This window comes from Lissotriton vulgaris, chromosome 1_1, assembly GCF_964263255.1.
Source record: "Lissotriton vulgaris chromosome 1_1, aLisVul1.2, whole genome shotgun sequence".
Classification (NCBI taxonomy): domain Eukaryota; kingdom Metazoa; phylum Chordata; class Amphibia; order Caudata; family Salamandridae; genus Lissotriton; species Lissotriton vulgaris.
The window spans coordinates 1053438498-1053465612 of record NC_141685.1 but is presented as its reverse complement, the minus strand read 5'-3'; the positions used below and the strand labels follow the sequence as shown (position 1 = coordinate 1053465612).

The following is a 27115-nucleotide window of genomic DNA, read 5'->3' as shown; positions in this document are numbered from 1 at the left end:
ACAAAGAAAAATTGACTTCGGTCTCTGAATGCAGAGCAAAAGTGACAAGATAAAAGCAAGATTGAAAGGCATCTTTATTGCTCATTCACTTTGTGAGTGAAAAGAACAGTTGTCATTTGTCAGATCGCCAAATAGGCGCATAGGCCTTAAAAATAGCTCTGCCCTGATGAAGTCTGACTCGCCATAGCGAAGGGGCGAGTAGATTGAGGCCTGTGTTAGATGCCCTTCCTTTAGTCTTTTCAAGAATGAGGACCATGCCCAACAAAACTATGGGCGCGCAGGCTCACAAAATAGGCAGAACAATGAGGATTCCTGGTATACCTTCCACTGCAATTGTGAATGTTACTGATAATCTGCCTCTGGATTGTTGGCAGATTTGGTATGCTGTGACTCTAGCTCGGTAAATTTGGCTACTCCTCCAGCAAGTTAAAAACCCTGCCATGACCTATAGTCTAGTAACTAGGTTGTGCTAAAGGAGCATGTGAGAAAAACATGTTTGGAACCTCCATAGAAAGGCCCTTTCAAGTGATCTTGGTGAGGAATACTGCTGTTAAGTTTGGAGGATTGCTATACTGGATTTAAGCATTTCACACTATGACAGTGAAGACCAAAGACCAAAAATCAAGAAATGGTTGCATAGCCCTAATTCACAAGGTCAAGCTCAAGTTTGCTATGTCGATCAAGAGGGTGTGTGTGTGTGTGTGTGTGTGTATATAGGGATTGAGACCAGCACGTTCAAGAGGAAAACAATCCTTAAAAAGAACAAGGAAATCAAACTTTAAAACTACATTTGAAAACCTCAAGAGCAGCTCAAGATGTCCCAGTTGCAAGCTGTGGAGATCGAGAAACAAATTAAGATCAAAATGAGGCAAGAGAAACAAATCTAACTGAAGATTGAATCTTGATACAAAACAATTGGTCTGAAGGTGTAAGAACAGGGAGAAGAGCGCTGCAACAAATTGACAGTTCAAAGAAAAATGGTCATTCAGATCAGTTACTGTTCCCGTTGATTGGACCAGAACATAGACACTGATTTGAGAAACTGGACTTCAGTTGGAAGAACCTTCTACATAAACATTAACCCAGAATAAAGTTAGTCTCCATTGAATCACTTCCTGGAATTAAATTATTTAATCTTTAAGAAAATTTTTGATTTTTCACTATGTGCTTGCATAACTCTCAGGTTAGAAGTGAGTTAGAAGATTTTCCCTGATGCCTGCATTCATAGTTAATGCCTGCTTTTGGAGATTAGTTTTGGACCTTAGCTCTCAAACCGAAGATAGTTTTGTGTCTGAATTTAACCTAAAAGACTGCCCCTGTGCTGTCCTTATACCTACATTAGTTATTCTGCCTGCACATCAACTTCTAGAAAACTTTGCATAATTCTTTTGACATTTTTGTACCTAGTTTGTAGTTTTAGTTTTCAAAGTTTATTTTTAAAGCCAAGCAAAACAAAGAATATGCTTGCAAATAGCCATCTTAAAAAAAAACATTTATGGGTTTTTATTTCATTAGTATTGATTGGCATATTAGTGAGCCTATACACTGGATATGCTGAAGATAAAAAAAGATTTCTATGATAGTAATGCCACAAGAATCAGACGTTTCTTTTAGGAATGTTAGGGAAAATAAGCATGCTAATCTGTTTACTATACATAAGATAATTATGCATATTTTCAGTTGTTATATCTGTACTTGCATGCAGACTTATGTTACAGAGGGGGTGACATACTTTAAACTTTCATGGAGCTATGAAATTTCCTGCAGTGCTAGTCAACATTATTATGACTGGAACCACTGGAGTAATTTGAGACGGACTACAAATTGCCTTTAGATGAGTTGTCTGGGATTAAGGATTTAGCTTCTGTTAATAATAGACCAATTATGCTATTTGATCAAGGCCCTAACCTGACCAACGAGAAAAGTCTAAGTTGACTAAGGTGGAGGGTACCATTTTAAGGAAATGTAATGAAAGGAGAGTGAAAATTAGCAGAAATGTTGCAGAAGTAAAAAAAGATTAATATGTAGGAAGATGCTGAGAGATTTAGATATTCAAAGAAGCATCCTAGACTTATAGTCAGGAGGAGAATTGAGCTAAAGGCTTGATGAGGTATAAAAAAAAGATTCTTCAGATAGGATAGTTGTTAGAAATGGAAGGGGGGGGTCTCTACTTGGCCGGTTGTTAGCCTGTCCAAGTAGGGACCCGTCATCCTAGTAAGGATAAGATGGATACACTTCTAAAATAACCCCTGCATACCCCCTTCGTAGCTTGGCACAAGCAGTCAGGCTTATCTCGGAGTTAATGTGTACAGCATTTGCACATAACACAGTAATACAGTGAAAACACTACAGAAGGACATCACGCAAATTTTAAAAAAATAGCCTATATTTATCTGTGTAAAACAAAAACAAAACTATGAGAATCCAACATAGTTAAAGATATGAATAATGCAAATGTAGACTTCAAATACAGTTTCTTGAAGTCGATAGCTCCGTCTAGGGCTATTGTGGCATTGTGAACAAACAAATTCAAAGGTTCAGGCTGGCTCTGGCGTCGCGGACCAGCAATGGTATTGGGAAGACCCGCAAAACAGTACCTTTAGAAATGCATGGTGTTGGGATCCTCGAGCGGATTTCCGAAAAGCTAGCGTCGTCTGGCGTCTGTTCTGGAGGTCGGAGCAGTAGTAGTCGGGCCCGTGAAGTCACACCTGTTGCAGGTTGAACTCTGTGTGGTTTAAGTAAGTAACGTCTGTGTCGGCAGGCATCGAGGCTATGGTGCAAAATGGATCGGTGGGTGTGCGATGCCCTCAGGTCACAGTGCAGGCAGTGGCTCTGTGACGGTCGTCCAGCAGCGGTGAGACCAAGGTTGCGGCGCCAAGTGCCTCGGTGCTTTCAGATCACGGAGCCGGCAGCGGCACCGGTTTGCTTTTTCCCCTCTGTGGCAGCTGAAACCGTTTCAGCTGCAGGTACCCAGAGGAAGGTGAAGGCTTTGCTGTTCGTGAGACTTCTTGAATGGAGGGGGGCAAGCTCTACCTCATTCCCTTGGAGATACTCTGAAAAAGGAGTTGTCCAGTCCTTTCACTACGCAAGACAGAAGCAGCCACTGCAGGCCAACGCAGTAACGCACACAGCAGAGTGTTCAACTCTCCGCACAGCTTCTCCAGATCTTCTTGGCAGGTTCCTTAATCACAAAGAGTTACAAAGTCCTGTGGTCAGGGCCCCAATATGTATACCACATTGGCACAAACAAAGCTCTTCTGACATACATAAACCAGTCCTGCCTGGCTCAGGCCACATTCATTCCAGGAGGGATAGACCACTTTGAGATAGGCAGCCAAAGTCCATTCAGGTGCAAGCAACAACTCCTCCCACTACTCACTGCAGCCATGTCTATTCAGCCTTGCTATGAGTCACCCAAGAAAGGCAGGACACACCTCCTCTATGTCGGTCTAGTGTGAATGCACATCCCCAGCTCTTGTCATTCCCAACCCAGTGAATACAAAAACAGGCAGGGGCACACAGGCTGGTTAAGCAAGGAAATGTCCACCTTCTAAAAGTGGCATTGTCAAACACAATATACAAATCATCTTTACTAAAAGATATATTTTTAACTTCGGAGTTCAGGAAGCCTAAACTTCATTTCTCTATTTTGTCCCAATGGAAAGTTATGCTTGTAAAATATTACAGTGCAGCTCCCACGATAGACTATGGGACAGACATCCGTTCAATAGTGAAAACCGAAATGCACAGTATTTCCAGATTAGGACATGTGAAACACACCAGTACACGACCTACCTTTCACATACACAGCTCCCTGCCAATGGGGGTACCTTGGGCCTACCCGAGGGGTGCCCTACATGTAAGAAAAGGGAAGGTTAGGGTCTGGCAACTGGGTGCACTTGTCAGGTCAACCTGGTAGTAAAAACTGCACGCAGACACTGCAGTGGCAGGTCTGAGACACCTTTGAAAGGCTACTTGTGTGGGTGGCAAGCCCACTAGTAGCACTTGATTTACAGGCCCTGGGCACACAGTGCACTGTACTAAAGGACTTACTAGTAAATCAAATATTCCAATCATGGCAAACTAATTAAAACAATTTACAGTAGGAGCACTTGAACTTTAGAAGTGAAACAGTGTGCAGTAACACTAAACCAGCAAAAACGAACTCAAGCATACCATCAAAAACAGGAGGTCAGAAGACAAAAAGACAGGGAAAACAAGCCAAAGGATGCCATGTCTAACTATCAGAATGAGTGAGTGTAGTTATAATTATATAATTGGTAAAGATCATATGTTGGGTAATAGCCCTAAGGTTAAGGGCATTTATCATATCTGTGGGAACACGGCAAATTTTAACATTAAGTAATTGGATAGTTGCTATTTAGCATTAGTTTTTCAGAGTGTACAACGTAAGTGAAATGAGTAAGATGAGTGAAACGAGTCAAGAGTGAAAGTGCTTATAGATTTATTTGGTGTGAAATTCTCCTGTTGGTGTGGCTTTGAATGATGTGAAGATTAGGTAGTGGTCTACCTTGGTGAATCGGTTGGCCAATAGTGCAGGTGCATTAACTAAAATGAATAGAGAAAAGTTCGCCATTTGTGCAACCGTTATTCAAAACGGCAGGACTATGGATATTTTACTAACAAATGAAGGTACTGTGCCGGGTAATAAAGGTCCAGCAATGTTTCACATTTATGCCCGATAAAAGCATGCTAATGATGGATAATATAACTAATATTTTGCATGAAGCTATAATTCTGGGAGATTGGTGCATAGGAGATGATAGTTTTATGGTTTAGTACAATTGGAAAAAGAATTAAAAAAATTGGGGACTGGTTTGGGGATGTGTTGGAGGTCTTTTAAAAATATTAACCCCTAATTTTAGAATGATTCTTAGCCTAATCGGTCTATTGCTTCTACTTAAACTTTGTGTGGTGTTGTTTATTAATATTGTGCCAACTAATGTGCTTTGAAGGTAGCTTGCCAGAGATGTCCTCATAGGTTACCAACATTAAGGCAGCTGCCGCCTGAGCCACAACTATATTGTGTACAGGTTTGTGAATGGTTTATTGTTCAGTCACGCAATGTGATTTCCCCTTGTATGTAGGGTAAACAGAATGATTATTCATAATTTGGGTGGTCTCTAGAGCAGCAGGTTTCAAGTAATACAATGTTTGCGCCCTTGATTGGTGTGTGTGATGTAACTATTAGTTCAAAAGGGGAGTTCAACCCTGTATTAGGGGAAGCGTCAAGCCCACTGGCTTCTTGAAAGTCCATGCAAAAATTGCCATCACAATGAGGGGGTAAATCATTCCCATCCCCATCTCTTGGTGGTGGTAAGCTTTGGCCAGAATCATAACCAGAAACATAATTGAGCCTCCGACAGTGTATCCTGTAGTCAGTTTGGGGTCAGACATCGGAACCAGCAAAATATCCTCCTCAAGCGCCAGCATACTGGCGTCAATAAGGGAGGGACAGAGGTAGGTCGTAGAGCTGGTTTGTAAGTCTCCACTGGAGTCAGTAGGGTGTGCACAACAGGTCTAATGTGGGTAAGATTACGCAGAAGAGGCCCACCACTGGTAATCAGACTAAGGGTACCTGCAGATCCTTGGGGCCCAAAGGACTAGTAGATGGAGCCAGAAGAAAATATCTGCAGCATGATCTCCTTAAAGACATTAATTCGCTGTGGCACTGCCGATGGCCTGGGAAAGTGGAGTTACACCAGGATCAACCGTGGAATCTACTCTGAAAGCAGAGATCTGGAATGAGAGTCTCACAATGTGAAGCCATCACACCTTCTCCTTGGATAGTGTGGGGCAAGATAAGTCCAGGTCCTGCTTTGTTAGGTCTCGCCTAGCGACGCAGTGCATGCGCTGCTCGCCTTGGCAAGATCTATTGTTGCCAGTTTGTCGGCGAAAGGGGGACAGGAGATCTGCACGTGTACAGAGGACAGGAGATGTGCATGCACGCATACGGGCGTTTCAGCATAACGCGAGCATTGCGTGCTTTCACTTTTCACTGTGCACGCGCCTGGAAAGGACATGTGCTTGGGTATGGTGTGTGGAAACAGCGCGCTTCCACTTTTTTTTTTTACTCTCCCGGCGTGCCTTTTCTTGTTTTTATTGAAAATCTGACCACCATACGGATCACCACCTGGAACCCTTGTGCTTTACCTAGCTGCTTGCCCCGCCACAGGTGCAATTTCGCAGCCCCAACACTTACTCAAATAGCTTTGCTATAGTACCCCCAGATGAACCTAGATTGTCAGTTTCTACTAATCGCTTAGCGACAACCTGCAACAAAGTTTACTGATGTTTTGTCAGCTAGCGTTCCTTTCGCAGTTATGCATGCGCGTGCTTCTGTTCCTGTCCTAACCATGCCCTTGAAGCACTTTTTGAGGAGAAACAGTGTCTGTCAGAACACTGGATGTGCGTGTTAATGCGCGCGTTCTTTCAGACACTAAAGATGGCGGTGCCCTGGCTGGATCTCCGTTACTGTTGCGTGCTTATCTAGGTTCCTGATCGATACTGTGACCTTATGCCCCTATTCGGCTATAAATCCATTTATTCCCTATATTGGCATAACCGTTCAAGTGCGATTTTCTGAAAAGTCATCACTGGCCTCACACGAACAGAGCCACATTCCAGCATGACTCTCTGCTACTTCCTTTGCGACCAATTAGTGCAATGACAGTGCAGCAGTCACTATCTGATATTCCTAGATAACACTCCGAGTTCTTCAACAAGATAAAAACTTAGCAAACCTGGAAATCCCCGCTTGCTATGTTTTGATTAGTAATGGAACTCTAATGAGCAACTGATAACTGTCACTTCCTAGTGACATCTTTAATGGACGTCTTATGTCCAGCAAACTTGCGTCAAACCCGGCACCTGTCAGGTATAAATATTACCAACGTTGCCTTAAGCAATGTGAGCTGTGAGCTGCAAGCTACTGTTGCTGATGCTGGCTGCCTGCATGACCCTGTGTTGGTAAAAACTAGCACTCTGTCGCTGCAGCCTGCTATCCTGTGGTGGTGAAGCTGCTGATTACCATTATCGCCGCTACAGCGCGAACTATGGTGCAGTACGCTTAAGGAGCTGAACAGCCGTCCTCTGCGAAGACATCCAGCCGATTCCAGCTGCCCGCGGACGCTGTCACCCCTCCTTCCTCGACGCGCTGAAGAGAGCCGCTGCCTTTCTCGTGCAGAGAAATCCAGTCCCGGCGCTTCCGGTTTACCCTCGCGGGTGACTGGGATATCGAGAGAGACCCCTGAAGGAGATACCAATCCTCCATCATTCTATTCAGAGGTATGGTGTTGACTAAACCCTTAGACGAGAATTCTTGAAACAAACCTTGGCAAAACCAACTTAACTTAAAGCTATTTACTTACTCCCCTTTCACGTGTTAGGCTTAGGTCAGGCACACTGGGGTAGGCTTAGTTAGAAGCACCAGTTGAGTATGTTAGCCTAATGTATATATGACTGTATATATGTTTTATTACTTTTAAACCATTGTATGGCTAAGAAACCATATCAATGCTTTTACAGTTCTATTTCGCAATACTTATCTTACTGTACGTACTTTTTATCATAACAATTATTGCAATTGTGGCAATACATTTCTCTTGTACGAGAAGACTGTTCAATAAATGTTAACCCTTTATTGATAAACGCCCGTCTCTCTATTCTCTACATACCGTGAAAGTAAACTGCACTAGACTGACTGAGTGAAATTTGTGTCTATTGTTTCACACGACCCTAGAGATTGACTCTTGATCTGAGGAGCAAAGTTGTCATGTTGCACGGTTGTTGGAAAACTGAATCCCTTCTTGTCTGTGCCAAGGAAGCTGATCACTTCCTATGCAGAGAAGAAAGTTTCCAGTGACCTCTGAGCTAGTTGGTAACACAACCCAATTAAGTTTAGCATAGTCAGTGGAGGCCTGGAATATCCGCAGTTCCACGTCGATACTACTGTTTATGTTATTCCAATGCGCAGGGCCTAGTGGGAAACTAGGAACTACACTACATGGCGCCCAACCGTTTGGTAAGGCGATAAACAAACGCAAGACTATTAGATCAACTCAGTCGTGCATATTTCACACCCCTTTCTCCCGTAAATACTCAAATAGACGTCTGGAGTGGGTGAAAGGTTAAAATCCGCCCGACCTTAGTAGGAAGAGATTCCTATGTAAAGCTCTGGTTTATTCAACGTTGAAGGATACAGTGTTCCAAAATATTGTGCACCTAATCTTTGTCTCCTTGGAGACCTACTCTGCAAAAACTGCATTTATACAATGTCAGTAGAAAACAACGGCACCACTGGGGCCGCAGCAGATGCGACTCAGCGAGGTCCCGAATACACAGACCCGGATGCTATTATCATCCCGGTCCAGTTAAGAAGATCTATAACTTTAAAACTTATAGAAAACGGACTGACACCTCAAGGTGGTACAGTAATTTTCGTGATAGAGGCTCACGAATATCGGCAGACAGAGGTATTCTATTCATGGATAAACTTTCCAGCGGTAAACGCTATAACACAAGAGTTTCACTATTACAAAATAGAGGAACCTCCGGGAGAGTACGCTCCTTTCGAGGAGATTGAAATCCCACTTAAATTTCAAGAGCACCTGCTCTGGTTTAATGGCGCCCTAAAACACAATGATCACATAACTAGGCTCGGTCCACTAGGTAGACCAGGAGCCACGTGGCCGGTTCTAGCCAGCTACACACCACATCCTGACATTGCAAACATGTCTAAGGAAGAGCTGTTAGCACAGCTCAAAACATTAATAAAAATACATAGGCAATTAGTCCAATATGTAATGCGGACTGCAACAGTCCAGCCAGCTGTTAATACACCACAGCTGACCCCTCATCAGGGGAACACAAATAAAATTACACCACAGAACATACAGTCATGTCTTGGTAAAACACCCGTAAAACGGGAACAAATTCCTTTCTGGTTAGCACAGAAAATCACTCAAATAGAGGCAGTATTTCCTGATACTACCCCATTGAGAAACACAGAATCTTGACAATCTGCCTTCCTATGGGAATCGCACCACACGTGGAGGACTGCGACACTTGGGGTACAGTCTTTGCTTCCATTTACACAAAAACACACGGTGTTCCGTCTATGGCGGTAATACCAGAAGTGCTAAAACAGATTCAAAATGAATTCGGTCCAGAGCCCGCTTTAAATCTAGGTATGAAATTACTGAAAGACTTCAAGCAGGTCACGGCTATATTATTAGCCAATATTAAGGGAGAAGCAGCATCTGTGGCGATCCGCCAGAAGTTGAGGGAAACAGATATAAAAGATCCTGTTGAGCTTGCAAAAATCATAGAAAAATGCTATGAAGAATTAGGTAGAGACAGCTTGGGTGGGAAACCAGTAAAGCCCCAACTGCTCGAAAATCCTGAAAAATTATTTATTAAAAATAATTCAAATACTCCTAAAAAGAGCTGGGATGGAAATAAACAATCCACTCCCAAGGAAAAAGTTTTCCGGTCCAGAGGAAGGTCTCCTCGACGGAGGGAAAGAACTCCGACTCGAGAACGCCAGTCTCCCCAACGGGAGCCCTCTGAGAAAAGATATAACCTTAGAAATAGGGATAATCTGAAAAAACCTGATAGATATCAAAGTATTGATACACGTCATTCTCGATCTTCTCCACAGAATTCGGAAAGAAGAGGACGGTCAGACCCAGGAGAGCACACCAAGTCCAAAGACAAGGAACCTGCTCAAAATAAGAAATCTCAATTTCAGAAAAAGAAGGTAGCCAGTATTAGAGTAATCAACCATGCCGAGAATACTGAGGACACAGTTGAAAAATGGGGAGTGGGCATTGACAATGTTGGACAGTGCAGCAGAAATCAGTATAGCGCGCAAGATCTTGATGAGTCATCTGGAGACAGTGGACACGAATGAATACATTCAGGTTGAAACTGCCGACGCCAGACTTAGCGAGCCCCATAAAATATACGAAATAACTTTGCGTATAGAGGGTGATAAGACTAGGAAAATTAAGGGTCTATTTTGGGATAAGTTCTCAAAAGGCTATGATATTCTGTTAGCTGAAAAAGATTGGCCCCCAGAGTTTGTCAGGGAGTGCCCTCGTGGCGAAGAAGTGATTATGCCTGCCTTCTCGAATCACATACCGATTCACAAAAAATACACATATGCAAGGAAATGGGCAGTAGCCCAGGCACCTGCATTGTATAAAAATCATGTAGGATGGGATGAGGATTCACCGCCTCACAAAATCCAACTAAAAAGTGAACCAACTGCCCAACGGCAGTATCCCATAAAGCAAGAAGCTAAAAAACAGGTCAGGGAGATCTTAGATCAACTTGAGTACCAGGGGGTGATTGACACATGCACCTCTCAAATGAACAATCCTTTGTTTCCTGTCTCCAAGCCAGACAATTCATATCGTCTAGTTTTGGACTACAGACACCTTAATACATGTTGCAAAACTTTTGCAGTACAAAACTCGCATAGTGCAGCCCTAATGAATAACATAGTTAGGAAAAAATACAAAACGACATTAGACATTTCTAATGGTTTCTTTTGTCAAAACATTGCACCAGAAAGCAGATATTTGACCGCTTTCTCAGCATTTGGGTCACAGAAAAAATTCTGTCGACTCCCACAGGGGTTCAAGAACAGCCCAGGACTATTCTCAGCTAGGGTAACAGTTACTACAAATCTATGATGATGAAGCATTGTCTTACGTAGATGATATTTATCTCACAGACGACGACTTGGATACTCACTTGAAAAGAGTGAACACCATTATACTTGGGTTCGCAGCAGAGGGTTACAAATTCAACTTTAAAAAGTCCCGAATTGCCCATCTGACAGTACTATTTTTAGGGTACGAATTATCAAGTGAAGGGAAAAGCCTAGCGGACAACTTCTTAGAGAAGTGCGCTGTACTCCAAGCTCCAAAAACGCTGAAGAATTTACAATCAATACTAGGTTTTCTGAATTTCGGAAGAACTTACATACTAAATTACGCAGAGAGGGTTAAACCTCTCTACGAACTAATAAAACCTGATTTAAAACAAATCAATTGGACTCAAAAACACACAGAAATTTTGAGATCACTGCAAACAGACATGTTAGCAAAAACAAAATTAGATACACGTGACAACACACGTGATCTTGTAATCCGAGTCATCCCAGGAAGATGCGGATTCACTTACCTAACCTCTAATGAGGGAGAAAAGGTACCTATTTCAATTAAATCTCACTTGTACACACAAGCAGAAAAAACATTCAGTCGCACAGAAAGAACTGTGAACGCAGTGCAAATCGCATTAGCAAATGAAAGAGAACTAGCACACGGCAAACGGATTAATATCCTTACAGCGGAATCCGCCTTCGAGGCGCTATTCAGCCCAGTAAACCTGCCTACAGTGTCACTGGATCCGAAATGGATACAGTGCATAGATTCTCTAGGAGCGGAAGACGTGAAATACTATTTCGCCCCGCAATTTGAAGAACTGAATGATTTAGAATATGAAGAAGAATATCCTCTGCCAATCGAAATCCTGCCTCTCCCACAATACGCCTGTATAATCTATACAGATAGCTTTGTACAGCATTTTAATGTAGAGAGTAACTCCTACAATGCAGCATGTGCGATCATTAAAGGTCGTTGGCTGTGCGGTTCAGACCAAAAGTAACAAAAACTGAATCAGGAAAGTACTGTTCGGTTCAAAGAACTGAAATCAGATCTTTAAAGATGGCGCTCGAAAATGCAGAACGTGAATTCCCGACACTTATCGTGTGCGATTCTCATTTTTGCGTCAACTCATACAACAATAAACTGCAGAGTTGGATCGAAAACGACTACAAAGATGACACAGGAGCGACAATAAAGCATAAATTGCTCTGGAACGAGGTAGCTCTTTTACACAAAGAACTACAAAAGACTCACGTGATTCACGCACAGAGTCTTCAACGTGATGGCGTTCACGTTGCAGGGAATTCATTGGCTAATACAGCCACCGCGGAAGCAACTAACCCGGCTTCCGTAGCCACAAAAAAGCGTACAGATAAGTACATAGACGGGGAAACCATGCTGGCAGTAAAAACGACCGTAAAAGGCGACTGTGCAGCACTACCCGTAAACTATCCACTCAATTATGCATACATAATCGATGCAAACTCCGTTCCTTTTGCTCGAATCCCTGGAGTGGGGGACAGAGTAATTCCAAACATGAACAGGAGAATATTTTTAATAGCAGACGCACACATGGGTTTGGGTCTTAGGCACAGAGAGATCAAGGAATCACTGACTGAATTACAATCAGTATTCTGGTGGCCGGGAATGAGTGTAGAACACCAAATATATGCAAACAACTGTGAAAACTGTAATAGGGATCGCAGTAGCGAACCTTGCTACCGGCTACCAGTCAGAAAGAGCGTAACGCTGCCTACACCCCACCCTGCGTCCTATTAACAGTTAAGGTGAAAAGCACTTAAAAAATGAGGCCCCCAGCGCTCGGCTGACGCTAGAATGGTTATAAAAGATTTGCGAGTCTTTATCGGCACATACGCAATTACCACGTTCCATTCTGACCAGGGTCCTGCTTTCAGCTCTCGAGCCTATAAGGAGGCCATGGCTAGCATGGGAATTGGGTTGCGGTATTCTTGTCCATCGCACCCCGAAGGGAATAGTGTGGTAGAAAGAAAAAACTGTGACATAAAGCAATCTATAACAGCGAAGGTATTAGGTTCAGGCGCTGGGTGGGTCAAACATTTAATAAGTGTCCAGACTAGTCTTAACAACATGCCAAGAAATTCTCTAAAAGGTTTCAGCCCATACGAACTATTGTTCGGAATTAGAATGAACGTTCAGGACCTCGATAGTCAGATGTCAGTGGTACAAGAAGAAAAAACGCAGTTTGATGTAAAAGACCGTTTGGCTGTTTTACAGGAACTGAATGAAACAAGAAAATCATTAAGCAACATAAAGTTAAAGCAACAGCCAAGTACCACTGACGAGGCACCACCCGCAACAGCCCCAGCAAGGCCTGTCTGGATTCCAAAGATTGGGGATCTAGTCAGGGAAAAGATCGCGGTTAAGAAGGAATTTGGGCCTTCTTACAGAAAAGCAGTACCTGTCTTAGCAGTCACCGGAACAAGATCAGTTGTCCTACCGCCCCTTGCTGGTAAAAAGGAGAACAGAATCGTGTCCATCGATCTGGTAAAACCACAAGCATGTGGCCTATAATCAACAGTAGGCCCAGTGGACTCCCAAGAAACAACAGAATACCCAAACTTGCAACAATCCAAGAGGTTCAAACTGAAAGACTAATCACATTCGATCAGCCTGCAGTGCACAATGAAGGACTATGCAATAATGCCATGGAACTCGTGCCTCTTGAAACACAGATTGAAACAGTTCGTCAAGAAACAACACCAGTCTACAATGATGTGGCATCAGAAAGTGCTACCGAGAGACAGATTGAAAGAACAATCCCATCAATTGACAGAACTGCCTCTGGTTATTTCATCAACTTCAACAACTTCTCTGAAGATTTTAACGACCCCGAAGTGATGCCAGAAACAAAAAAGTCTTTTAAAGAAAAAGCAACGGAACTCTTTCATCAACTGAAGGAAATCTACCTTATTTCCCCTTGGCTAGAGTTCTGGTTCGGTCTAGGTGTATTTTTCCTCCTGCTTTGGCTCATCATGGTACTGTGTTTGGGAAAATTCATTGAAGGAAAATATATTACAATGGACACAGCAAGTCAGAACATCAACCTAGTCCTGAAACCACACAGATCATCCCACGTGAAGAAAAGAGAACTGTCAACAGTAAATGTCACAGCAATTCCAATACCTGGTGGGGTAGTATGGGAGAAAACAGACTATGAGATCTATGGTCCGGTCGAAATCCTGAAGTATCCTCATCAACTGAAGGTTTCCTTAAGTGACTTTGTAAATCCGAGTACATTCTCGGATGATTGGGACTTTAACAGTATTAATGACATGATGTCTGATTTAGTAATGTCAGCTAGATTCACAGATCATGATTATTTACAAGGTTCATCTAGTTATGAGCAGTTATTCGGTTACACCCACTATGGGGATCATTACTTGCATAAATCTGCACAGCCTAGAAATGTTTTTATGTATAATCAATGGGAACATTGTTCTACACCACCTAAAAGCAGTTCCAAAGCATTTTTTGAGAAATTCAAATACTTCTCAGGGTTTAACACAAGTAATGCAGAAACGTTTTATTACAAACTGTTAGATAAAACAGGTATGAAAACAATGCTGACAAATTCTAAATTGATATATTCAGAAGCATTTTATGACAAAATGAGGACATTTGGTTTTGATTATTGGAAAAATAATATTGAAACGAAAACAATTTGGGGTACAAAAGATTGGCAGGTGCAAGGCATAGAAGCACTATTTAGAACCTGCATGATACCAGAACAAATGTTATTTTTAAATGACACTGTACACCAAACATCTTGTCTTGGCCTAGCTAAGATCAAAGAAATGAAAACACCGTCTATACCAAAGCCAATACCTGAAAATGCAACCGCTGATATTGAGTTAGACGTGTCAAAAATTTTACATTTCAACAGAACACATCCTGATTTGAAAAAGTGGTTAATCTGGCCTACAGACACAAATAGCTGTCAAGATAGGTTCCTGAATAAAACACAGGGGTTAAAAATGACCAGATTAGACTCTAGATACTCCCAGAGACAACATCCAGGGATTATAACAACATACAGTGTAGGGAAACTCTGCCTAGAATGGCTAACTTCGTCCACACTGGCTGAAATTAAGCAACACTTGTCTTTATTAAAAGATGGTGCTGATTTGCGCGACTTCATTCTTGGACCACGCAAACAGCGTCAAAAGCGTTTCATAGCGACCAGTATCTATGCTGCTTACAACGAGGCTTGGAAAGTAAAGCAAATTGAAACTGCTGAAAAAATACGAGAAATTGATCGTATTAATTTGGAGAAATCACTTTCTGTAGTAGACAATGGGTTAATGACTGTCTTCCAGAATATATTCTTTGGACAATATTGTATCCTCTGCCTTTGATGTGATAGACAGAGATTTGCTAATGTTACAACATGGCCAGTCTCAATTACGCTCTATTATAGAATTAGGCTGGACGCTGCAAAATCTTCGTTCAGGCTATGTGCCTTGGCGTTTAATCAACACGACGTCATTATTTTCCAGTTTTAACCTTACTGATAAACAGATCAGTTTGGCACAGAAAGGAGCAGACTATACAATCCTGAGCATCGAAAAACTCGAGAGATTACCATTGACAATGTCAGAGAGTCCTGTCATTGAATGGATAATACACGGAATTATCACAATTCCGATTACAACTTTCCGATTTAAAAAGTGCCTTGAGTACATACGTGCTGGCCAGTATGAACAATTGGGTAAGGGATATGTAAAATCCGAATGGAAATTACCATACACTCATTCTTGCTATAGTGACAGCGACAAAAATGTATTTCTTAGTGGTGACAACTGTAAACACTCACTAAGCGGTATACTTTTGTGTCAGGGTATTAATTTACACGGAGCATGTGATGGAAATTCAAACAACCTTTCATGCCACCAGCTAGTCACACCTGCAACTCAGATAGAGCCCTTCTTTATGCAACTCGCAAACGGGAGTTACATTCTTAGAACGGATCACAGATGTTGTGGCCTGACGCCAGGGAAAAGTTATCTAATACAAGTAACGTCCATGGTCAAATGTTGTATGCAAGCATTGTTTCCGAGCGGGCCTCCAGACATAGTGACTCCCCTCTGGCCTCGTCTGAATCTCTATTCTATACGAATTGATACATTAAGCAAAATGAAATCTGTGCTTTTACAGACAACAGTGCCTATAACGTCATCTAAAGAGACGTATGATCTTCTAGTCGCAAGGACGGCTACTGAAGTCCATGACTTTTTATCAACAAATTGCCCCGTGCATTTCGTAGAAATGTTCAGCCAACTCCTTAACATGTCTAGTGCAACAAGCATCCCAGGCATATTTAAGACAGTCTTTACAGGACTGCTAACACCCTTCCAGGCAATTTTGGGAATCTTTCCTAATTTTGTGCACTCCATTTTTGGCGGCATACCACTATTTTTGGGACTCGTTGCAGGGATTCTATTTTTGACCCTCCTGCTACGTTATGGCAAGCCTCGGCTCAGACATAGCTCCCATGGGAATGGAAGAGACAATCCTAGCAATGCGCTACCGGGACAGGATAACTAACGTCCTCGGATTGGCCAGGCTGAGAGATCTAAACATGACCTGGTTCCTTTCATTCAGACCGATATGGCAAAATTGCATTTTACCTGTGCTACGGTGTGTGCTTTGCGGCGATGAATGCGTGTTGGACATCTGTCTTTCACTTCCATCAGCAGTACCAATGGATATCGATACTTTGCTAAGTCCGATAACGGCTCACGCATTGTGTTGTCCCCAGCGGCTACCAATCCTGATGACGGCATTCGTTGAGACTCCTGTGCTACGACTAGGTGGTAACAGTGGAGCGAGTGACAAAAGCAACATCACCCAGGTACGACCTTCTGTGAGCATTGCTGATCAAGCCTTTGATGACAGCAATCATTCTCATACCTGCCAAGTTACAGCACTATCGAATTTGGTCGAACTGTCACCTGATTTTGTAGACCAATTCGTTGAGAGCCTGTCTGATATGATCTCACCCGAACAGAAACAATAACTTTGGAGAAGTATTCCGACACACAGCGTTCCCATGAACTCTGAATTCGGCCTTCAGTTTTGAACAACAAAAACTGCTAAAAGCGTTGGAACTCTAATTTCCCCGTTCAAGCAATAATTCTTTTGAATTGAACACTTTTAATATTCACTTTTTTTTGGCACGAAAAATTCTTTGCTTAAAGTAGAACTATTCATAGAGAACAGAAGCTTCAACTTCTTTTTCTACATACATCTAGAGACATAATAACTTTACACCAGCCTCTAGCACATTTTATTGCAATGCATTTATATGTGATGAAATTATCTCGCCCTTCTTCTGTTTCAGAGATATTTTCATGTGTAATTATTTTTGCATAATCGTTCATTGATTTCATATGCTATAATTTTTGAATGATTTCTATGCTTCAAAAACGTACAGTACCAATGGACGTCGATACTTTGCTCAGTCCAATAACGGCTCACGCATTGTGTTGTCCCCAGCGGCTATCAATCCTGATGACGGCATTCGTGGAGACTCCTGTACTACATCCAAGTGGTAACAGTGGAGCGAGTGACAAAAGCAACATCATCCAGGTACAACGTTCTGTGAGCATTGCTGGTCCTGCCTTCGATGACAGCAATCATTCTCACACCTGCCAAGTTACAGCGCTATCTAATTTGGTTGAACTATCACCTGATTTTGTAGACCAATTCTTTGAGAGCCTGTCTGATACGATGTTCTCACCCACAGAGAAACAATAACTTTTTGAGAAGCTTTCCGACACACAGCGTTCCCATGAACTCTGAATTCGGCCTTCAGTTTTGATCAACAAAAACTGCCAGGAGCTTTGGAAATCTATTTTCTTTGAATTGGACAATTTTTTTAATATTGACCCTTTTTGGCACGAACAATTCTTTGCTTAACGTAAAAACTATTCTTAGAGAACAGAAGCTACGCACTTCTATTTCTAAACACATCTAGAGACATAACATAACACCAGCCTCTAGCACACATGTTATTACAATGCATTTTTATGTGATGATTTATCTCGCATTTCTTCTGTCAGAGATACTTCATGTGTAATTCCTTTTGCATAATCGTTCATTGATTTCATATGCGATACCTTTTGAATGATTACTATGCTTTAAAAAACGTACAGTACCTAAATTCCATGTATTACAAGTACGCCTATTTCGAATGCATTTATGTATTTTGGGGTGGGCAATGTTACACATGCATCTAATTGCTTTAGTTTTAGTAATTTTGATGGACATGAAAACGTGGAGTGGGTGTTGCGTGCTTATCTAGGTTCCTGATCGATACTGTGACCTTATGCCCCTATTCGGCTATAAATCCATTTATTCCCTATATTGGCATAACCGTTCAAGTGCGATTTTCTGAAAAGTCATCACTGGCCTCACACGAACAGAGCCACATTCCAGCATGACTCTCTGCTACTTCCTTTGCGACCAATTAGTGCAATGACAGTGCAGCAGTCACTATCTGATATTCCTAGATAACACTCCGAGTTCTTCAACAAGATAAAAACTTAGCAAACCTGGAAATCCCCGCTTGCTATGTTTTGATTAGTAAAGGAACTCTAATGAGCAACTGATAACTGTCACTTCCTAGTGACATCTTTAATTGACGTCTTATGTCCAGCAAACTTGCGTCAAACCCGGCACCTGTCAGGTATAAATATTACCAACGTTGCCTTAAGCAATGTGAGCTGTGAGCTGCAAGCTACTGTTGCTGATGCTGGCTGCCTGCATGACCCTGTGTTGGTAAAAACTAGCACTCTGTCGCTGCAGCCTGCTATCCTGTGGTGGTGAAGCTGCTGATTACCATTATCGCCGCTACAGCGCGAACTATGGTGCAGTACGCTTAAGGAGCTGAACAGCCGTCCTCTGCGAAGACATCCAGCCGATTCCAGCTGCCCGCGGACGCTGTCCCCCTCCTTCCTCGACGCGCTGAAGAGAGCCGCTGCCTTTCTCGTGCAGAGAAATCCAGTCCCGGCGCTTCCGGTTTACCCTCGCGGGTGACTGGTATATCGAGAGAGACCCCTGAAGGAGATACCAATCCTCCATCATTCTATTCAGAGGTATGGTGTTGACTAAACCCTTAGAAGAGAATTCTTGAAACAAACCTTGGCAAAACCAACTTAACTTAAAGCTACTTACTTACTCCCCTTTCACGTGTTAGGCTTAGGTCAGGCACACTGGGGTAGGCTTAGTTAGAAGCACCAGTTGAGTATGTTAGCCTAATGTATATATGACTGTATATATGTTTTATTACTTTTAAACCATTGTATGGCTAAGAAACCATATCAATGCTTTTACAGTTCTATTTCGCAATACTTATCTTACTGTACGTACTTTTTATAATAACAATTATTGCAATTGTGGCAATACATTTCTCTTGTACGAGAAGAAAGACTGTTCAATAAATGTTAACCCTTTATTGATAAACGCCCGTCTCTCTATTCTCTACATACCGTGAAAGTAAACTGCACTAGACTGACTGAGTGAAATTTGTGTCTATTGTTTCACACGACCCTAGAGATTGACTCTTGATCTGAGGAGCAAAGTTGTCATGTTGCACGGTTGTTGGAAAACTGAATCCCTTCTTGTCTGTGCCAAGGAAGCTGATCACTTCCTATGCAGAGAAGAAAGTTTCCAGTGACCTCTGAGCTAGTTGGTAACACAACCCAATTAAGTTTAGCATAGTCAGTGGAGGCCTGGAATATCCGCAGTTCCACGTCGATACTACTGTTTATGTTATTCCAATGCGCAGGGCCTAGTGGGAAACTAGGAACTACACTACAAGCCATGATTTAATGTGAGCCTCAGTGGGTGCCTCCAGGTGATAAACGGTGACCAAGAGTGAAGGGACGTTACGTGGATGTCAATAATAGCCAGTGTTAACATTGGATACGCTGTCCCTAGTGACCTAGTTGTTAATGCTGCTTCCTTTAAGAGTATCCTAATGAGATTTTTTTTTTTGGAAAACCTTTATTGGAAGTTCAAAGCACACAGATCCTAATGAGATTTAAAGTGAGGGGCAGGTGGATGAGAGAAGTGTTTTACTTAGACGGTTCTAGCAGTGGACAAAAATAAAGAAAAGATAAAGCGGGACAGCAGAGACCGTGCAGAGGGGGTTTGCTTGATGGTTGGTTGCAAGGAGAGTTTTGAGAGATTCAAGTGTGAGGGACCATGACCTTTGAAAAGTAAACAACTTTCTTGAATCCCTTTACATGTATTCTATCGTTCAGGGCTTAGCACTTGTAAGAAAATAGCTTGAGAAAACACAGCAACAGAGGGGTGAGTTGAGCATGTCAGTTGCAGGTTTCACAGTTCAATGAGGTGTTTGCTGTGATCTGTGTGCATTCTGTTACAGGCTTCTATTTCTGGAATGCAGCTTGCAGAGTTAATCCACCTGCTGCTCGAATGTATGCGTACCTTCAAGTATATTTTATATCTTTATGGTATATAGTTGAACTAGACTTCCCTCTTCAGCTATGCCGTCTATGCTAGCATAAACCTCTACAACTTTAAGTTCCATGTACAGAACAGTATTGTGTTCGGTTGAAATCATACTCTTTCATACCCTTTGCAAGCACTTACAATGGCAGTTGTTTTAACGTATGTAGTGAAGCGGTTTTACTAAGCTTCGCTCATGCATAAGCTCTGCAGAGATCGAGCAAGCTCCCTCATCAAAAAGCGGTATATGCATATTACTGAAACCGCCCAAATACAACACCGATATCATCATTGCATGAATCTATGTAGATTTTAATTCATTGTTATACTGTTTTCAGATAGACATTTGCAGGCAATGACTGAGGCAATGCTTTTTGTTTCAGAAATGTGGTGCTGAGTGCAGTGGTCCCAAGAATAGTGCAAGAACTCAAAATGACAATATTAATTTTGAGCTCAGTCTCCCACATGTGGAGACCTGCAGAAAATGAAACAAGGTCTCACATTTGCGAGAGTTTAATTTATTGGCATTGTAAATAACAATGCCTATTACTTATATGTTTTGAAAACCTGCAAGCGGTGTTTAAACACGCACTTTGCACTTCTAGTTGTTGCTTACAAGAAGCAAGGCTGGCAGAAAATTGCACCTCTTTTACTGGCAGCCTTCCTTCTCGTAAGCAAGGGCTATAAGTGCAAAGTGCATGTTTACGCACTGCTTGCAGGTTCTCAAAACACATGGATAAAAGGCATTGTCATTTACAAAGCCAATAGCTCAATCTCTCGTAAATGCAAGACCTATTGCCATGCAAATGTTTGTTTTCATGTGCTCCCCTTTAGACTTCTATTTTTACCAGAAAACTGACTGAAAAGTCGGTGTCCACGATTTGGAGTAGGACGTACACGAGGCCCATGACTATTTGTGTTCGGCACATACTGCTTTGCTTCTGGGTCCTGGATCACTTTCGAGTGCACGTGGGTACACCTGTCAAGTCATGTCCCACAACCAAACTACAAAGCTACACCTCATGTGAGTGTGACCGAAATCGGTTTTCTACAAATCCCAGCATGGTTTGAAACCTGTAGTTTTAGGACAATCACAAAAATGGTAACCAGGTCATATATCCGGCGCACAGCTGGATGTAAAAACAATATATCATGAAGTATGATTACCGTGACCTCCAAGAGAGAAAGGGATAGGTTACCACCCGATCCCAAAAAAACCCTGAATGAGAAATTCAGAGTTTGTCAAGAAACATCACTAGTTGCTCCCTGAGCTCCACAACAATTCAAATACACAATACGTATATTCATGTATTAGATAATTATTAAGTAAGTGCAGAAGTATTTTGCATCTGATCTAATATATCTCCAAGGATGGACTTGATATTATTTGAGCCCTGATGAAGTCATTTGATGCATGTACTAAGCATATGACGAAACACGTGTTGGCTGCGAAAGAATTTGTTTTGGAGAACGACTATTAAAATACTTTGGACGACTTAACAAGTTGGATTTGTGGATTCCTATACAACAGTGGATCTACCATCTTTGATATTCTTTTGATTATCTACTAAAAGAGAACTTTAAAGACATTACTTCTGCACTTACTTGATAATTATCTAATACATGAATATACGTATTGTGGATTTGAATTGTTGTGGAGCTCAGGGAGTAACTAGTGATGTACTTTTAAGAGAGGACACCATTCCCTAACAAAGTGGATTTCTCTTTCAGGAGCCATCGAAACACTCGTGCATTTGGAAGTAAAGCCTCAGGTCTCGGCAGGCACCCCCAACTGTATTGAAACACGTACAATGCATGCCATAAGACACCAACGCCGTACCAGCAGCAGGTTTCCACGTTGCAAATACTGACAAAATGTCACAATACAGTTATCAGTGTAACTGTTTATCAAGTTTTTCAGTAAAACAGCATCAGCTTGCACTTCAATTTTTTTGGTTGCTGTTTTCCATATTCTTTTTTCACCCAACAGGCAATTACCACACACCAGAATACACATTTAATAGAATATGCAATTCCATATTCACACTTTGAACCTATTTTTCCAGTACATTTTGACTATTCTCAGACATACAAGGCAGTGTATAATCATTCATATGGTTCTGGTTTCTATTTATATAGCATGTTCTGTTTATATCTTCAGTCAGTCTCTGCCACCTCTACCACATTGGTCTTACTTAATTCAGCAGGGTTACCTTGATATCTCCCATTCTTTTTTAGGGTCCGTCGCCTGTGAGCCTCTTCCAAAGGTCTCCAAGGACGATCACATTTCATGCCAAAATGTCATCCTCCACATGTAGGTTAGTGCTCTCACTTCTGGTTCATTTCTCTTTTTTGTTTTGGAGTTAGTGTTTGGTCATGGATAGTAAAGATTTTAAACCAGGTTACTGGCTTCAGGCTATTTCTTATCATATGTAACAAGTGTAAGAGGCTGAATAACTGCAGTCGAGTATTGTTGGTCCCCTCACACATTTTCTGTATTATTGGTAATTTTTTCGTACGCCAAGAATTGAATGGCCCAGAGCCCGTAATCTTCTTTGAAAGAGGTTGCCGACCATGAGGACTACATTGGTCAAGAACTCTAATTTGGTTCCCCTGGCAGTTTCTAGTTTATATACAGTGCCAGACAGTAGTATTGATTGGGCATAGAGAGGCGCTTTTTAGGTTTTCTGTATACATCTCTGCCAGCATCACATCACCATTCGCCAGTCTTCATTGCTTTTTACCTGCTGATTTGCTTAAGAGACGTGCTGTGCAGGCACCCTAGATGTGCCACTACTGCAAACCTGGGCACCAAAATTGCTACTAACCAGTAGCCTACATCTCCCTTTCAAATGGGTGGCTCTGTTCATCCTGCTCTTTACTTTATTTGGTCTTCCACTTTAATCAACTTTGTAGAGAAATGGAGGAAAAAAGATATCTATAAAAGTTAGAAATGCAATCTGTAATTGATGATGTTATCTCAATGTAAAGATGACTCAAGGAGTTTGAACTCGATGGGTTGACCAAGTACCTCCTGCGGAATTTTGCAAGCAACCTGTACAAATAGGTAGTGTCAATCAAATTCTTGCAGAAATTAAAAGGGTGAGCGAAGTGATCCCCACATCTGCTAAAGATTCTTACTGGATTACCCAGCCCATGGTGCTGATGGAGGACTTCGCAAAGAAATACTTTCACTTTAGAATTTGCTGCAAACCAGGTTCCCAAGGACAATCATGATTATCACTCACCATCATTGTTTCATGCTGCTGCTCTTCTTTGAGTTTATATGCAATCTCTTGCTTCAGAGGATAGAGCCAATCCTGGAGTTTTGCCTGCAGAGGGAACAGTGAATGAATTACCCAGTTGCATCTGTATGGTAAGTGATTAAGTAAATTTCACAATCTGTACATCATCATTAGCTATGCGTCACTCAAGTTAGGAGTCAAAATCATAGGAAGGACAAAAAAGTTGCAACCAGCACATACGCAGTGGATATCAGGCAAATGATTCACAAACTATTAACCAAAATATTTGGAGGTTGGCAGGAAGCAAAATATGAACTTGGCTCATTATCACAACACTCAGGAAGCTTAGGTACCATATTACTAAACTATGAACAAAGGATTTACTTGATTTTGGTTGGGTCCATCGTAACCTCTAAACTGGGCGCCTGAGCGAGCGTGCACACTTCGGTTTCTTTCCACGCACATACCTACAAACACCGCGCACCATAAAGGATTCTTCTGCACTTGTGAAGTGCTTAATTGAAGCCTTTAAAATGCGGCTGTAGTGATTAAGCTGCAATGTTAAAGGCATTTTTAAAGACACGCTTTTATCTTAAAAAGGCTAATCGAGGAAGTTTAAACACCCGCAGAGAAGGGCAGTCCAGAAGAAACAAGAGAGCAGTCACAGCCTTCACTGCTGCTCAAGAGTCCAATCTAAGGCATACCTTGGCAGTTGTCAGATATTAACATACTCTGGAAGCAGTGGCGGCTGCCAGCATGGATAAGCTGTGGCGCAGAGAGGGGGATAATTTTAAACTTTTTTGGGCAAAATAACTCCCAAATTCTTTAGTACACAAGCACTAGGCGGTGCTATAAAATAAAGGTGGTTTGTGGTGTACCTGCCTTTCTTATGATTGGGCTGAAAAAGTTTGTTGATCAGTCCTCTGCAGCACAACACTAGTTTGCGGATGAGCGTAATTTTTTAAGGTGACAAGCCTGACAACAAGGTTTGTGAACCCTCGCAACAGCCTTGTACACACTAGAGTGCTGTCTGCGGTTCAAAGTGAACATTTACTATGGATAGGGCCTTTTCTTCATATATTTTTTTAGCTGGTAGATATTTGCAATCACAACATTTGGACAGATCTGTAAATGTAACCATCTGGCCAATAGTTTTCTTTTTTGATGCTGGTGTCTTCAGAACAGATATGGATATAAAGGACACTATCCTTGGCTATAGATTTTAACAAATAACTGAACTTCAGACAGCATCCATATACAGCGCCATCAGTCGGCAACTACTGACGCATGGTGGAAAGTCTGCAAGGAATGGGCTCAGAGAAATGTTTTGCATTTAAGCGCTGTCCCTCTGGGACGGGCCTGCCTCGGACTCCTTGAACTTCATGCTAACCATCTCACCCCAGACTCTGAACTTCCTTACATAGCCCCCGAGGGCTGCCCCTTCCTGACCCTGTCCAGGCTGTGTGAAATTGGGTCAGGATGCTCAGTGGTGACTTGACTAGTGGAGGTCCCAAGCTTTCCAGGTCCATGGGTAGTGGCGCATCAAGGCCAGTTTCTGCTTTGCATTCTAGGACCTGCAGTGCTATGTATCCTATCATTACTTGAGAACTGCAAGTCCCAAAATTCAAAATAAAAACATGGTTGGCTGAGGTACTCCTGCATCGTCATGGGACTACTGGGAGCTTTGGAAGAGGGTGGAAGGGAAAAGGCTTTAAGAGCACATTACTGCACAAGTATGCAGAGCATTAAGGGTGGCACACTTCTTCCAATTTAGTAACGTCTCGCACACCACTGGTGGCACACGATACACAAACAGACCCCAAAAAAGCATGTCACCCCCTCAGACTCTGAGCTCTCACTTGGCTCAAAGTTCACCATCAGCTCCATGTTTTTCCCTCAGTCACATTTTCACCTCAAGCGTCATCCTCTCCTCGTTACTCCAGGCTTTTCTAACCCACCAACCCACCCCCCTGGTGTCACGTGGCACCCTGTGACAGTGTTATTTCACTACCCAAACAAAAATTCAGACACAGCTTTCATGCTGGTAGTACGATTATTCAGCATGAGAGAAGCGCTGGGATTGGGGATAGCGGGCTGGTTTTACACTCTAAGAAGGACTGTAAGGTTATGCCTGCAGATCAGAGCCTGTGCCTGCTGCATCTCCATGCAAGAGCTTGGAGATATTTAAGTTCACATGATGTTTGCCCGTCCTAAGACAGCTAGCCAAACAGTAATGCGCACTTGCAGTGCCCACCACTCCTCCTCCCAGTCCTTGCCGCTGTGAGACTTTGTCCCGTGCCAAAGACTCCGCTCCGGCATGAAAAATAAAATGATAAAACTGTTTTATTATCATTTAGTAATTGTGACGCATGTGTAGATATGCCAGGGCCCAAGTATGCAGGGTATCATCACGTAGCTCCTAAGTTAAAGCGTGATTCAAAACTGATATTCACGGTTGAAAATGTTCATAGTTTAAAAAATAATCAGTACAATTAATCCTCACAGTCCTACGAATTAGGTAATTCTTTTTTCAGGGTCCTCTATCCAAAGTAATGGAAAGGTTACAGAGAGGAGTACCACATTCCTATTTCCTTAAAGTCAAGGCCACTGGAATAATATGGCCAGGAAAGATCAAATTATGTATCAGTATTAACTAAATTATTCAGCAATAAAAGGTGAATCATGTTGCACATCTTATGACAGTACGGTTTCCTTATTTTGTTTTTTTTTGCACAGGTTAAAACTGTCTGGAAAAAAGGGATCACCTTATTAATACCAGTTCAACACCCAAAACAGCAATCAGCAATGGAAAGAGGACCAGTCAACCTTTGCAAAGGGCCTTCCGCTGTGTGTTGCTGCATTATTAGTAACCTATTAACAGTTTGTGCTAGAAGCTGACTTTTTTTGTTAAAATATGCAGTTTGTGCAACAGATTGATTATGTGGCAAATGTGGAAAATCCATAAATATGCAGAAAATGCTGCAACCGCAAAATCGCACAATTCCAGTGGCCTGCTTATAGTCTGCAAATGCTTAAGAAAACTTCAAGTTCCATAAGCCTTTGCAGTGGTCTTTAGGATTTCTAATGATGTCAACAATGAGAGAGAATCAGAGGTTTTTCATCACATTTGTAATTCTACAACTTTACTCTCACTGGTTATAAGCTTTTACGCACTATACCAATTATGGTGTGAAGCCAAGGAAATGGACTAAAGACCTGATTTGTTAACTGGTAAAAGTTATGTTCGATGTTATGTCTGATATGTTTATTATAAAAAGATAAAAAGTTATGACAAAGGTAGTAGGACAAATAGGCCTTTATTGGGGATTGTTACAATACTTGCATGGAATGAAAAATTTCCTAGCTAGCTTAACGGAAAGTTTTAATTCTATTAAGGACTCTGATGTGAGGATTATGCTTTCCTTTCTTCCTTTATTGTATAGCAGCCATTTTAAAGCAAAACAAAACTGTTCCCATGAACCAAAGGGAACAAACATAAATAACAATAGAGTATTCATAGGTAGAATGTCCCATACAATGCACCAATCAGCTGTCCCTAAGATACTGATAGTGCTCTGTCCTTGACCATGCTTCCTCTTTCGTCGCTCAGCCAGCCAACACAGCTACATCAAGAGTCTTATTTATTCGAATCCCCTG

At 41.9% G+C, this 27115-nt stretch overlaps 1 protein-coding gene across 1 annotated transcript in view; it reads right to left on the bottom strand.

Annotated features, from left to right (window-relative positions):
* Positions 1-27115, bottom strand: part of LOC147748524 (E3 ubiquitin-protein ligase TRIM39-like) — a 718477-nt gene that overhangs the window by 505971 nt on the left and 185391 nt on the right. The window contains exon 3 of the mRNA XM_086936451.1: positions 23462-23545. Coding sequence (XP_086792577.1) covers positions 23462-23545 — 84 coding nt within the window. The remainder of the gene's footprint in view (positions 1-23461; positions 23546-27115) is intronic.